A 15,301-nucleotide genomic window follows, 5' to 3' on the forward strand; every position below is an offset into this window, starting at 1 on the left:
CCCTATCACATTACCCAATTCAAGAGCTCCTCGTGGCTATGTGCATAACTTACATGTCCGATTCCCGGCAGAAGCTCATGTGGTTCGGATCCCATGTTAAGCTGTAGATCCACGTCTCATCTAGCCTTGCTGCTGAAAGAAACACTTAAATCAAATTACGTTATTTAAGTAAGAAATTTCTATAATAAACGGTTACCAGATTTGAACCTTGTAATTTTTTATGAGGGTACATAGAAACCCAAGTTTTTAAACGAAAATGCAAAACTTGGATAATTTTTGGCAGTGAATAATTTACAGTTGTGAGTTCGTTACTCCTCACATGCTGCTAAACATCTGGGAACAGAATATTGCCTTAGCATCTGTCGGGCAACTAGAGGAGCACATGTACAAAGCTACCGATTTCCTGTATTGTCTCGCGAACTTTGTGGGTTTCAACAGTAGTTAAAACAAGCTTACAATACTTCTTAACATAATAAGTACATCCGTTATTGGTAATGATTCTACCAGATACACTGTATTCATCATGCTGAAGTTTTGGTACACCGGAGAGTGCTAGCATATTCATCGGAGCATATGGTTGACAAAGGGTTCGTACAATACCCATTTCATCTGAGACCAATTTATTAACTTCGTAATGTACTCATCAAGGTCAATACTAGCACGGCAGACCGAAAATTCAGCTGTTTTATACTAAAACCAGGGTACTGGAATAATAAAATGCATATTTACAATGTCATTAACTATCTAATTAACTATATATATATATATATATATATATATATATATATATATAGTGAAACCTCTGAATAACGGACACCAATGGGACATGAATTTTTGTCCGTTACTAAAAGATTACAGAAATTGAATTTCTCACAATGGTGATTGTATGCAGTAATATACAGTAAATATATTATGTATGAGCGTAAATACGTAAAATTCAATATGAAAATTAGTACGTATTTGAATTACTGGGAGGGATGAAAGAGAAATTCATTTCTGCCAAATATTATTATTGCTAGGGCGGGACTGTGTTAATATATTCGTATACAAAGATAGTAAACTCATTAGCAAGTGTACTCTCAGAATCCTCAGTACGGTTACGCAAGAAACATGTGTGTGTGTAGGAGGGGCGGTGTCTGTGTGCTGGCGCGGTATCTTCGTTGGCGGAATGGATGAAAAGGCAAGTTTTGGGAGTGCATATGTTTATTGACCCAGTCCCAATCACAAAGAATATCTTCTTAGAGAAAGTGAAAGCCGGGAAAACTCTGACCTAGACTTGTTCCAGTATCATAAGTAAAAATAAAATATTGCTTTCCCAAAAAAGTAAGAGACGAAACACTGTTCGTTGAAAATGTTATTATAAAACAATGTTTGTTTTGTTATATATGGAACTGTCTGGAAAGATACAATGCCCAGAGGGAAAAGAACTAAATTTGTTAGGGAAGGGAAGATCTTTCGCATAGAATTCTTGGCCATACGAATGACCCTGCATCAGTGTTATTGTCTATTGAAGGTTTTCTACTGTTTCCACCAGAAAGCATTTTATCGCGAAAAAAAAAAAAAAAAAAAAATCATGTTCAGCTTGAAACTATTTTGTTTGATGGTTCGCCAGGTCTAGACTCATGATAGAGACACTTGTGGGGAAAAGACTTTTCTGTCTACTATAATATTTCGCAGAACCGAGAATAATTCCTGTCCGTTATGAAGAGGTTATTGAAACGTTTGGGGAGAAAAAGGACTGTCCGTGTCCGTATAAGGGAGGGTTTTGTTCCGTAAGAGAACCTATATTTTTGCCGAGACAAAAAAATCTGTTCGTATTATAGAGGTGTCCGTTAAGGGAGGTTTCACTATATATATATATATATATATATTATACAAACTGTCGCGTGAATGCCTTAGGATTCTGAAATATATATTTGTAGATAGCGCAGATATTAGTTTCTAAGTGAAATCTTGACCCGACTACGGTAGGTCCCATAGTATTGGAGCTATGGACTTTTAAAGTTCATTTCTTCATGTATGTTTTCGGCAGCCTATAACTCCGAAAGGAAGCATTTGTGCACCCAAGTTGGTCTATACTTTTTGTCTTATCTTGGTGTCACGAATCATCTCCCAAACGTTGTCGGTGTTGTTTTGAAACACCCTGTATATCATATCATGAATACAATAGTATCACCTAATATCGTTTTGTTTGCACAACTTTCAAAACCCGCCAATCCTGAGGTCAACCCAGGAGACTGTAAAAATATTAATACTTCTAATTACACACTGAAATGGAAGTTTATTTATACATGAGTTAGTTTCTTTGCCTGAAATTAAAAAGCAGTTTGATCGAAACTCAGAGAATTTTTGTATTCAAATTAGCTGAAAAATATGTAGAGAAACTATTATTATTGTTCTTGAAAAGCATCCAGTTTTTTAATTTAATTTAATTTTTTTTAGTGCGCTATAATGGTTAATAATCTTAATTCAGCTATCGTTTGCAGACGGAGACAGAACTTTTCGTGTTTACTCAGCATCGAAAGTAGTTGAAGGACTTTATCAGGGTGTCTACTGGAATACCAGAAAGTAAATTCATGACTTTTTCATGACTTTTCATGACCTTTTTGTTCAAATTTTCATGACCATGGCGATAAAAATTTACCATTAGTAATAATAAACCCCTACCATCAGTGGTGCATCTGTTAAGATGAAGGTCACATTATGTTCTTATTTGTATAATGTCAATTAGCTGACAACTAATTTTAAAATGCAAGAGCAATTTAAAAGGCAGTAAACAAATTTTTAATTGCGGTTCTAAAAAGAGAAAACAAATTATACTAGCAGCGTTCACCCCGCTTCGCTGCGGTCACCCCGGAACGCAATAAACGTTGTTACTTAGATAATTTTTACTTGCAGTAAATGTTAACATTATATCGCCTGTCATTTATGTTAACCCGCCGAGTCACACGGTCATGCGGGTTGCATATAAATACGTTTATTTTTACCTATGATGAACTAACAAAGGATTTGTGGACACCTGAATGGTCAATTATCTCAAGACACTGGTAATTGAAAATTAAAGTGATATGATAAAAACCATCTAGGGTCCAAATCCTAATAACCCCCCAAAAATGAAAGAAATTGGTTCAGCCGTATTAGCGTGATGAGCGGACAAAGGATTTTGTACGTTCTCTTTTATATATATAGATAAGAAATTCGTTTTAAAAAATAGATCATTAAATTTAAAATATGCACCACTCAAACGAATAATATTATTTGCACAAGTCTAAAGGCCTAAAAATACACTATTTACATTTCTTAGAAGTAAAGAAATAGCAGATCAGAAAGTTGGACAGTAAAAAGTTGTTACTATATTACAAAGACTAGAAGATGAAATGGGGAGCAGCTAGGAAGACAGTAAAGTACCAGTTAGCCAGCACTAACTGGTGGGGGAAATTCTCACAATTACTGACCTGATACAACTGTTTCAGTACATGCAGTATGAGGTATAAAGGTATGAAGTATAAAAATATACTCTGGGATTTCAGATTTTCATGACCAGTTGGGTAAATAAAGGACTTTTTCATGGCTTTCATGACCACTAAGCAAAATATATGACTTTTTCATGACTTTCATGACCAGTAGACACCCTGTTTATTGAACTTCGGTCTAGAAGGTCAGAAACAACGGAGATGGAAATCAATGTAATTATACAGTACTAACTGCATTTTTTTTTTTTTTTTAACCGAAAAACTTTCTGACCGGCATAGTCCTTTATGGGTTTACAAAGGCTAGGTGTTTAAATATCACTTCCTTAACACACAAACAAAAATTAAAAACTTACCTATGACACACACTTCTTGCCCTTCTACAACTGTATCTCCTACTGAACAAGATACAGATTTCACCAGCCCTGGCATCGGAGATGAAATAATCTTGCTTACATCAATCTGCAATTTATATTAAAAAATAAATAAATAATCAATATTCAGGAAGCGATTAAGGTTAACGAGGTTAAGTATGTTCTCTATACATACATTACACTGGTACAGTATGAAGAATAAACACACAGAAAGAAGTGACTTACAAACATTGGGTTACTTGTAGAAGATTGTGTGATGCAGTGCGTTGAAGACTTAGTAATAAAGTCTACGTATATGTGCCAATGTGCATCATACTGGTTGTAAGCGTGGCTTGCGGGAAACAGGGTGTTGTTCCACATAATCGCGCAATACGTTGCATAGAAAGTGTCCGCTGTGCACCAATGTTAGCATCCTTGTTTCGCGGAAGATGCACACTCACATCAGCTCTATTCTTGACGGCAGCAGCATATGCCTTAAAAAGTCAGTATAATGTTCTTTTGACATTCTATCCATAAGTGTATTACATGCGCGCTTATCGAATGTGTGCATAAAATTTCACTCGCGTGCGATATGATTTCTGGATGTTCACTTTTCATTTTGCACTGGTGTATACACTCCCGAAGTAAGAATAGAAAGCAACTACTTCGGAGAAAACATTATTAGGATATTATTTTAGTGTTTTGTGATATGTTTCTCGGTACAAGAGGTTTAAAAGTAGGACTTTTAGAATGAGTCGAACTATGATCATCCATTTTAGGAATAGCAATGAATTATTACGCATTTGAATTGTTGGCTCTCTGTGTACTCAATGAGAATAATTTGGTTATATATATATACACGCACCCTTGTGACCATGGACGAATGTTGGGAATATCACAATGGTCTAAACTCTAAATGTTATGAGTAAACAGCGAAAGCATACCTACTTCCACTCAAAACGACCTTATGTAGTCTTCTTCAACGAAACTCGTGAGTTTTTTTTTTTTTTTTTTTTTTTTTTGAATTACAAGAGCGTAGCCCCAACTAATTACTTAATCTGTGGTCATAGCGTGACTGAAACATTACAGGAGCATGCTGGTAAAAACCTAGTATGTTCTGAAAGTAAAGCGCCGTGGCACAGTTAGCAAGGCTGCCTTCCTTTTAGTCGACAATACTCCTGCCACAAAGTCCTAGAAACACTGAAAGCTGTGCAAACCCTCGGCTACCTGTTACTTCCCTATTCATAATATTATCCCTATTTCTCACACCGTCAGACTTCTTGTTTCCAAGAAAAAGCAGTACTTCTTGGAGGAAGGACATATTTCTTCGAAATGTAAGGTCATTTCTACTATGGTTCATTAGTTTTCTAGAAAATGAGACACTTTATACATATAAGGGCTATGGAACTTAAAAGAACGTTTGGAGAACTGTTATTTTCCACGGTAACTGTGTGAAAAAGTGCCAGGTTCAAATTTCTAGCTGAAGTTTCTCCATATCAGGGCTTATCAATCTTAACTCGTATAAATAAATATTGGGTTATCGTGGAAGATTCCATGTACAGTCTTGTTCAAAAAGGATTGGCCACCCACGTTTCTTTTAAGGGACAGCAATACGTAGAAAATTGCTATGTATTGAAGAAAAATCTCGATTTGCCAAAGAAGACTTGTTTGAATTAATTCTGTGTATGGATATAAATAAAGGACTTCTTAAAAAGGAGTGGGTGACTAGGTTCTTTGAACAAGGCTGTATTTTTTTTTTTTTTTTTTTTCGAATTAAGAACTATTCAACCTACACCTGTTCAATTGAATGAGTAGCCTCATGTTAAGTAAATGGTCTAGAACCTGAGTTTTGACCGACTGCAAGACAAATACTATAAAAAGTTATTACGAATCCGTAAACCAAATACGTAAAACATTTCACTACTTTACACACAGCTTCAACATTTGGCAGAGCACCTATCCAACAATTAGACGCATTACTCCTTCGAGAATTCGTTAAACATGAGTTTACGTGCTATTATTATTCCCTCCTCCCCCTCCCTTTCATCTTTCCGGTATTTTGTGGCGAGGTAATACAAGGGAAAGTCATAAGTCTTGCCATACTCTGGTGCACAACATAACTATTTAATGCAGTACAATGAAAGCAAATTAACATTCAAAGCATAACCTCTCATATTGGATTGTCCGCAGCTCCTCGATTCCACCCGATATCATATCTTGCTCTTAGAGGTAAAGAAGTTAGTCAATGGTGTTTCTACTACCTGCTGGTTGGTGAATCATCGTGATTTCAGGAAGTTCACCATGGATAGAATTAACTAAATCCAAAGCGTAAAGGTCAGGACTATATGCCAGGTGTGACATTAGTTCGATGCCATAAAATTCTTAGTTTTTGTCCGGATTTTCGAGCCGTGTGTGGTTTTGCGTTATCTTGCTGCAGAAGGAAAAAAATCATTGCGTGTGGCAATTCTTTACAGATAACCCACATCACGTGGATTCTGCAGCAGTTGACGCCACAAATCTATTTTCTTTTGGGAATGAGCTGCGATCAACTCATGTGGCACAAGGTCACAGCTCCTGACGGTTTTCCGGAGTTTATGAAGGTGACGCACTACAGTGGACTGGAACATGTCGAGTTAGATTAATCGACGTACGCTGCTGGATGGGCTTTATATGACCTCAGAATCTGTTTCCCTATGGTGGATGGGTCTTGACTGATCTTTGACGTTATCAAAACCTGTACGAAATATCTGGAACCAACGAATTGCTGTACTGTGTTCACTGCACCCTTCCCGTTTGGTGACTACTGCACTGAGTTACTGTCGTAGCGTTACACCTCAAACTGTAGTTAAACGTTTGGCATTGCAGTAGCAGTCGAGCTTTTCACCAAGGATGCTACAACTGATGTTGCCGCTCCCTCATCCGTTGCAGTCCTCAGGTGTCCACTGCGTTGTTTTTCGTATACAGATACAGAAACTTAAAATTTCTGCAAAATACGCGACACTGTGGTATATGCACCGTTGTACCTCTGCGGAGGCCGACCTTGAAGTCATCCGAGATGGCTCTGACACTGCGTTCCCCACTGATGAGAATAATTTCAATCCTTTCTTGGCGAATGAGAGCCTTATTACATCACCTGACAAGACAAATCAAAACTCATTACATGATGCAATACGCAATGTTTACTTCACAAAATTTCCTTACTGATTAAAGTTCGATGAAAAGTAACTTCAAATTAGTATTTCTGATGAAATTTTAGCCTAAAATCTTGTGTCGCGTGCTTCCCTCTCCATTTGAAATATTCGACCTGAATTCAAAATGACAGATTTCAAGATGGTCGCATGATATCAAATGATACCATCTGGTGTGCCCCTATCCCAATCACCTACATCCAAAGTTCCGTCATCTTCCAAGTCGTTTCACAAATACACTGCTAATGCGGGACTTTCGCCTCATCCTGTATAATATTTTCATCGCTCTTACAACGGACTGCATTTTATACGCTCTTCAGGTATACTTTAATAGGTAAACTCATATATATAAAACTATGTCTTTGCTGTAGACACACACAAATTTATTACTGACTGCAACCAGCTGTTCTGGTTAATATCTGGTTGCAGTAATTTTGTAAAAAACTGAAAACTCTTTGTGGGCACTGGTCCGTTTCCCTAGGTCATCAGGTATCAAGTATGGAATCGCAACTTGTTTCCATTCGGATTTCGTTAATCATATATTTCCTCATTTTCTGAATCAGATTTGTCACAATGCTTCTTCCTTTTTCTGCACGGAACCTGAAGTTCTAAAGATTCACCAGGTTTTGCTATTGAATTTTGAGTTTTCAAAGCCTCAGTTCTTTTGCTTGATTGTTAAATTGATCAAATAACTTTTTCACCTCTTCAATGTAACAAACCGACTCAATTTCAAAATACCTACGGGTTGGGGCTTGGTTTCTGTACACGCCTTTTTGGTTGTCATAACGGAGAATTGTTGCAAAGCATTATGGAGTGTTTGCCAATTTAAAAGTTCAGATTCTTACAAGCCTCTTCACAAGCGTTCCAGCGAGTTTGCCTCAGTCATTTTATAGTCAAACTAACGTTATCGTTATTCAAAAACGATAGAAAGTTCCATCTTTTCAAAGAGCTAGAAAAAAATTGTACAAGCTTTGAAGCAGTTCAAAATATCTATTATACAGGATTCGTCACAATATATTGCTGCTTTAGACCACTTAAGTTAAATGAGGAGCACATGGTACAAAAGTACATGAAGGTTAGCAACGCGGTGGCTCAGTGGTAGAGCGTTCACCTCCGGTGCTTGGGGTCCCTGGTATGATCCCAGCTCGCGCCGTGTGGACTTTGTGGTGGACAAACACCGTGCTCGTAGGTTTTCTCGAGGTTCTCCCGTTTCCTTCCACTTTTTTCATTCCACTATTTCATTCATCTCTCATCATCACGTCTACTTTAGCCTATCTGGCATAACCGTGGGACGCAAAACTCAAACATTTCATTTCAGTTTTTCCATTTTTAACTAAATACTCAATAGTTTCTTCGTTAATCTTCCAATAAAATGGGTCACTACATGAAACAGCCGGAAGGCATATTGTCGTTGAGTTTGCATTTTCATTAGCAGTTCCCACCGAAAACTCAATGTTTGGCGGGCAGAAAGTGGTGGCAGAGGCAGGTGTATTTATATTTTCACTTCAAACAAAGAATAATCAAGTATTAAAAACATTAGATTCAGTGTTTTCAGCCTCGCAGTCGCTTCTTTCGGTAAAAAATCCCTAGCATCGAGATTACTCTTAGGATTATTTATAGCTGTAATACCAGAACTTTCACCTAGATCATTGTCCTGTCATGTTCATTTTTATTTACGCTACTTTTGTTGGAGATAGGGAAAGTGTCAAGCTTTAGTATTTTTTAAATCTGTTCATCGTCTCTTTTCTTCAGCTTTTTTGCGATAAGCATCTCCACTCACTCTGTTTCTTCCATCGATTTTATTTGTTATTCACTTCTCTTCATCATTCACATCACAGAAAGAAATACACAAAGCAATTTCTTTAGCGTTAACTTTGAGTAACAATTAATACAACTAAACTTTGAATAATAATTAATACAACTGTACTAAAAAGTACATACTGCACCAGCAGATATTATTCATAATGAAAACACATAACCTCAAGTATGAAAACTTAATAGTCGCTTTGTAGCGTTCGGCAGACACAACGTAACAAATACAATGACGTGTAATTTGCAGAGCGCCCTGGCCTATGCTACTGCAGGGTGTCTACTGGAATACCAGAAAGAAAATTCATGACTTTTTCATGACTTTTCATGACCTTTTTGTTCAAATTTTCATGACCATAACGATAAAAATTTACCATTAGTAATAATAAACCCCTACCATCAGTGGTGCATCGGTAAAGATGAAGATCACATTATGTTCTTATTTGTCTAATGTACATAATGTCGATTAACTGACAACTAATTTTAAAATGCAAGAGCAATTTAAAAGGCAGTAAACAAATTTTTAATTGCGGTTCAAGTATGGGTTTAAGGCTTACCAGGTTCTATAGATCTAAAAAAATCTTGTGAACAGTCCCGTTACATTCAGCTAGGTTTTTTATCTGCATTTTATGTACTCTGAATTCTACATTTATAATTTTCGTTTACAAGAAAAGACTGATTACGTAAATACACAATTCTTTTCCATCGTGTCATATTTGAAATTAGCGTACATAAACATACTGATAAGACCTACTGAATTTGTTCATAATGGATCCTTCATCCTGGATGGGGTCTGATGCCTTCTTTCTTCTCTTTTTTCAAGGGTACTTTTACAAATATTTTTTTCTCACAGTCTGCATACTAGTATCACATCAAAACCTAAGAAAAAAAGTGAACACAAAAATGGACATCTTGATTGAATATCACAAGTTCAACTTCTTTTTCAATGAGTTAATTTGAACATCAATTCCATCAAGTTCTGAAGTTACTGAGTCACTGAGAGCTTTACGTTTCAGTTCCAAACATTTTAAGTCTTTCAACATGGTGCGTTTTGCTTTCTCTTGTTCTTCGTAGGTGTCTTTTTGCCTTTTGAGGACTTCTCGCCTTCGTGACGATGCATTTCGCACAGATACTATCAAAGGCTTTGTGACTGCAACGGCCTAGATCAGAAAGTTGGACAGTAAAAAGTTGTTACTATATTACAGAGACTAGAAGATGAAATGGGGAGCAGCTAGGAAGACAGTAAAGTACCAGTTAGCCAGCACTAACTCAGGGTGTCTACTGGAATACCAGAAAGTAAATTCATGACTTTTTTATGACTTTTCATGACCTTTTTGTTCAAATTTTCATGACCATGGCGATAAAAATTTACCATTAATAATAATAAACCCCTACCATCAGTGGTGCATCGGAACTATGCGGGCTGCTAGTCTTAAATATCACTTATTGTGAATCTTAAAGAAAAATCTAAAATTCTGCCGCCTTGTGCTCGAGCACAGAATAGCACTTACCTAAATACGGGCCTGCTCTTACCAGTGAATCACTCTATACTGTATTTGAAGTTTTAATTCTGAGTATAATTGTCCATTTAGCAGCAATTTGTCTGAAATTAAGCACTCAGAGAACTGCCCAAAGACAAAACAAATTATAAAAGGAATTCGTTTTAAAAAAATAGATAATCAAATTTAAAATCTGCAAACTCAAACGAATAATATTATTTGCATAAGTCTAAAGGCCCAAAAATACACAATTTACATTTCTTAGAAGTAAAGAAATAGCAGATCAGAAAGTTGGACAGTAAAAAGTTGTTACTATATTACAGAGACTAGAAGATGAAATGGGGAGCAGCTAGGAAGATAGTAAAGTACCAGTTAGCCAGCACTAACGGGTGGGGGAAATTCTCACAATTACTGACCTGATACAACTGTTTCAGTACATGAAGTATGAGGTATAAAAGTATGAAGTATAAAAATATACTCTGAGATTTCAGATTTTCATGACCTGTTGGGTAAATAAAGGACTTTTTCATGGCTTTCATGACCACTAAGCAAAATATATGACTTTTTCATGACTTTCATGACTTTCATGACCAGTAGACACCCTGTAACTGGTGGGGAAAATTCTCTCAATTACTGACCTGATACAACTGTTTCAGTACATGCAGTATGAGGTATAAAAGTATGAAGTATAAAAATATACTCTGAGATTTCAGATTTTCATGACCAGTTGGGTAAATAAAGGACTTTTTCATGGCTTTCATGACCACTAAGCAAAATATATGACTTTTTCATGACTTTCATGACTTTCATGACCAGTAGACACCCTGTACTGCTACAGGTTACAGCGCACGTGACACGATATCTGACATTATCGATCATTACATCCCACCGTCACCGCTCTGTGCTGTAATATGTTTAACATTATTATGTGCTACGTGTACTACCACTACACATCGTAAGTGTCACAATATGAGTGTTTTTATTTCACTTTACTTCGTTTAATATTACAAAGTAGAGGAAGTTTCATCATTTGTTTGTTCAATAAACAGTACTAGGAAACTGGCATTTAAAAAAAGATGCTGCCCTGTGCATTTCCGTAAATCAGGCCTGGGGTATAGCTACATACAGTAGCCATTCTGTTGTCTCTAAACGACATGCTTCACGATCCTTCAACTTTTACGCTTACAGAGAAAGGGACAAATTATAAACATGCATGTACTTTTTGACAATTCTCAGTCGGTAAAGAACATAAAGTTGCTGCTGAGACAGCCTCTAAGCGAAAATAAGAAATATTCCAAATTAAAGATTATATGTTCATCGCCTCTGCTACTGAAACTATGGCAGTTTTAAGCCAGGAAGCTAGGGAGCTCCTAAGGGAAATTGGGTCAAAATTGAATCTCAAGATGGGAGATCCGAGAGGTGCACAATTTTTATTTCAACTCATTAGTTTAGCAATACAGCGAGTTAATGCGCTTAGCATTTTAAGTTCCTTCTCTTCTTCTAAAATGGAAGAATTTTTTTTTACATAAAATGAACCAGAATTTATGAAAAAACTGGATTGAAAAGTTTGTAAACTATTTAAGTTTTGTCAATTCCGTGATATTTTTCATGCTACTTCCACAGATGTGAAAAATGGACTTCGCTATTCTCAGTTATGAAGTTAACTTGTTCTACACAATTTTGTTGTTTTTTTATTTCGAGTATTAACATAATATATATATATATATATATATATATATATATATATATATATATATATATATATATATATATATATATATATATATATATATATATATATATACAATGATTTTTGTTTCTTTCATACAAGCTTTCGAAGAATCAATGGTTATAAAGATCAATATGTTTAGCACGGATTTTGCTTTCATATAGATTATTATGATTGTTTCAGCACGGATTATTGTTTCAGCATAGCACATGCAGTACTAGGAATCAGCCAGTTAAAACCAGTACACAAACCCAACTACCGCTACATGGAAGCTACTACCATCGTACATACTTATATGCAGTATGTCCGGAATTTCATTACATAGATTTACATGCATAATTATTAAGTCACGCATGCTTACATGCAGTATATCCAGAATTTCATTAAACAAATTTAACTGCAGAATTATTACGTAATTTTTATCTTGTTTCTTTCACTCATAATAATTTCTAAGTTCCATAATGAAACTCCTTCCATTGATGAACTACGTACTTTTGCGGAACTGTACGTATGTCATTAGCCCAGCAATAGATCAGTGAGCTTTACTTAAACGTGGCTTCGTTCACAGTTGTTTAGCGGTAAGGCGGAACAGATAAGACACTGCGTATGTACAAAGTATGGTATTTAAGAATACGAAACTTTACCTTCTTAATTTCTGGCATGTATTGAAGCAATGCAGCTGCCTCTGCGGTCAAAACTCTCACACTAAACGCTGTTCCCTGATACCTGCAATATAAAATACAATAACATTTATAAGAGGGATTATATTTATTAAAATTATTTCATATGCAGTATCAATAACCACAGAACAATGATTTAACAGTACAAAAATCTCATTCTGGACTATCAGTTTCCGCTTGCTATATGAGTCTCCGTCAGACTACCAGGGTTTATCGGCCAGCTTTTTAAATGTTATTCTAGCATTGCAAGTAATATGGGCATTATTGTCAGAAGTATTGTGTCACTGCAAGAAGTATTGGTGTCGCTGTTAGGATAAATCAAAAAGCAATAGATACAATCCACTACTTAACAGTGTATTTTCATCATGTAGAGTACATAACAAATAAACCATTCCAGCAAAATAAAAACTATTAATTATTACTGGTAAATGCTTTTTAAAAAACTACGCTTTAGAATATACCACCAACCAGGTAATTTTATTCAGCTGGATATGATCTATCGATTCATATATGTCTATCATAGTTAAAAATAAAATTTTATTGGGAATCATAATTTTTGGGTTATATCCCATTAACCATATTGTCTACTGTCGCCTTGCTAGTACCATAATGAAAAGATTAATTAGCGTATACTTCGGTATTTTAATAGATGGTGTGCTTAACGTACATCAATTATTAGATTTACTTCCCCCCTTCCCCCCCAAAAAAGTTTTCTCGACTTAAGTTTAACTTTCTTTTGAGAGTTTTCACTCATCTACAGCATTTTGTTTGACTTAATGAGATCCACTGACTGGTATAGGTGGTTTCATACTGTTTGTTTATTAAACGCTTACAGTGTAGACATTTTACCGAATTTTCTACATTTTATCTACAAAACCGAAATTCGTTGACGATTACAAATCTTCCCTGCAAACTAACGATCACAGAAAATTGTACATTAATATCCAACAGCAATTACATTTTGACCTTTGAATTTAGCAACAACTTCAGCTCCCTCGTGACTAAGCGGTTAGCGTATGCGCCTTTGGCGTGGGAGATCTGGGTTCGATTCCCAGCGGGAGTTCATAGGGTTCGGATCCCACGTTAAACTGCAGGTCCACGTCTCATATAGCCTCGCTGCTGAACGGGACGCTAAACTCAAAAAAACAAATCAATTTAGCAACAACTTAAAGTAACTCTCCCCCTACTTGCTGCTATGAATTTGTCATACGTTATGAATTTAGAACTTCCTGTTGAAACAATTTAAAGATATAAATGAATATACCCACATTACTATTACTATTACTCTACCTTCGGAAATGAAAAAGACTGGATAAGATTGCATCGAAATTCTGCTTACGACTATTTTGTTTCTCACGATTTTGACTGTAATAATACTTTTTTTCCTTTTCTTTAAAAGAATGTTTCATTAGAAACTCGAGTTGAAAATTCTTTTTAAAAAATACTTGGTAAATTTAAATTAATAAAATTACTAAAAACTTAGTTTTTTAATATTGTACTTTAAAATAGTATTTACTTACGTGAGTGCAATATTTCCGCTTGCATCTTTCTTAAGAAGCTGCATGACACAGTTGTTTCCTGACACATGAGTCTCAATCACAGCGGTAGAAACATTAAACGTGTCGGCCACTTCTATACATTCTTCTCCAAGTACAACCTTTCGAAGAAAGAAAAAAAAAATAAAAGAGATAATTAATATTTGTATACCTATTAAATTTATTGACTTGCATTTTTATAGAGGTAAATTTCAGTTAGTTACTCAGTGACATTTACCTGAGGTAGTAGTTATTATAACGTGATGGTTTATTTCAATAGTCACATCATTAATATTTTTTATTCACAGTATACCACACCTGCAGGAAGACTTTTCGTTTGGAAGCATTAACAATGTAAAAAAAATTGCCAGATTGGACTGACAAAAGCAAGTGAAAACTCGAGGCATGATCAAGAATTGTGAATGTTAACCCGTCACCAACGGCTGTTAAGTCAATATGTAGCTGATACGTTTCTCATTTTCATTACAAATCTCGGAAAAATTTAAGATGTGACAGCGTATACAGACTTGCCAAAAGTAAATAACTAGTAATTGAACGGCAATGATGTTTCGTATATTGAAATTATGTACTTAAATATTGAAAAAAAAAAATCACTATGCGCAAAGAAGTTCGTTACATTATCACGAAATTAGTTACTTTTCCTCTAAAGTCTGTGTCATTCTTTTTTTTAAAACGTGTTCTACATTCCAGATCAAAGCTTTGCTAATGTCAACTTTCTAGTTAATTAAAAAAAGTAACGGTTTGCTCAATTCCAGTATTACATGAACTTCAACTCTGCCTAATTAAAATAACATTTTTTTTTTCTAGCTTACCTACACCGTTTCACGTTTCAAATATTTTCTTTATCTTATCAAACACTCAACTTCCAAGATAAACTAATATTCATTGAATTAATTTGAACAGATGGGCAGTAAAGTGTTTCTGAAAACAATATCTGGTTTTTGCAGTTTTATCGGCGCCTTTTACACTAACACATTGCTGGAAGAAAAGGTAGCAGCTCAAAGTTAGTTCAATTTA

At 35.5% G+C, this 15,301-nt stretch overlaps 1 protein-coding gene across 1 annotated transcript in view; it reads right to left on the minus strand.

The window, feature by feature from the left end:
• Window positions 1-15,301, minus strand: part of LOC145692969 (propionyl-CoA carboxylase alpha chain, mitochondrial-like) — a 60,777-nt gene that overhangs the window by 6,934 nt on the left and 38,542 nt on the right. Inside the window, exons 12-14 of the mRNA XM_081768570.1 lie at window positions 14,249-14,385; window positions 12,693-12,774; window positions 3,827-3,932 (exon numbers count right to left, since the gene is read on the minus strand). Of these exons, the coding sequence (XP_081624696.1) occupies window positions 3,827-3,932; window positions 12,693-12,774; window positions 14,249-14,385 (325 nt within the window). The remainder of the gene's footprint in view (window positions 1-3,826; window positions 3,933-12,692; window positions 12,775-14,248; window positions 14,386-15,301) is intronic.

This window comes from Thermobia domestica, chromosome 8 (genome assembly GCF_964235325.1).
Source record: "Thermobia domestica chromosome 8, izTheDome1.hap1.1, whole genome shotgun sequence".
In the NCBI taxonomy this organism is placed as follows: domain Eukaryota; kingdom Metazoa; phylum Arthropoda; class Insecta; order Zygentoma; family Lepismatidae; genus Thermobia; species Thermobia domestica.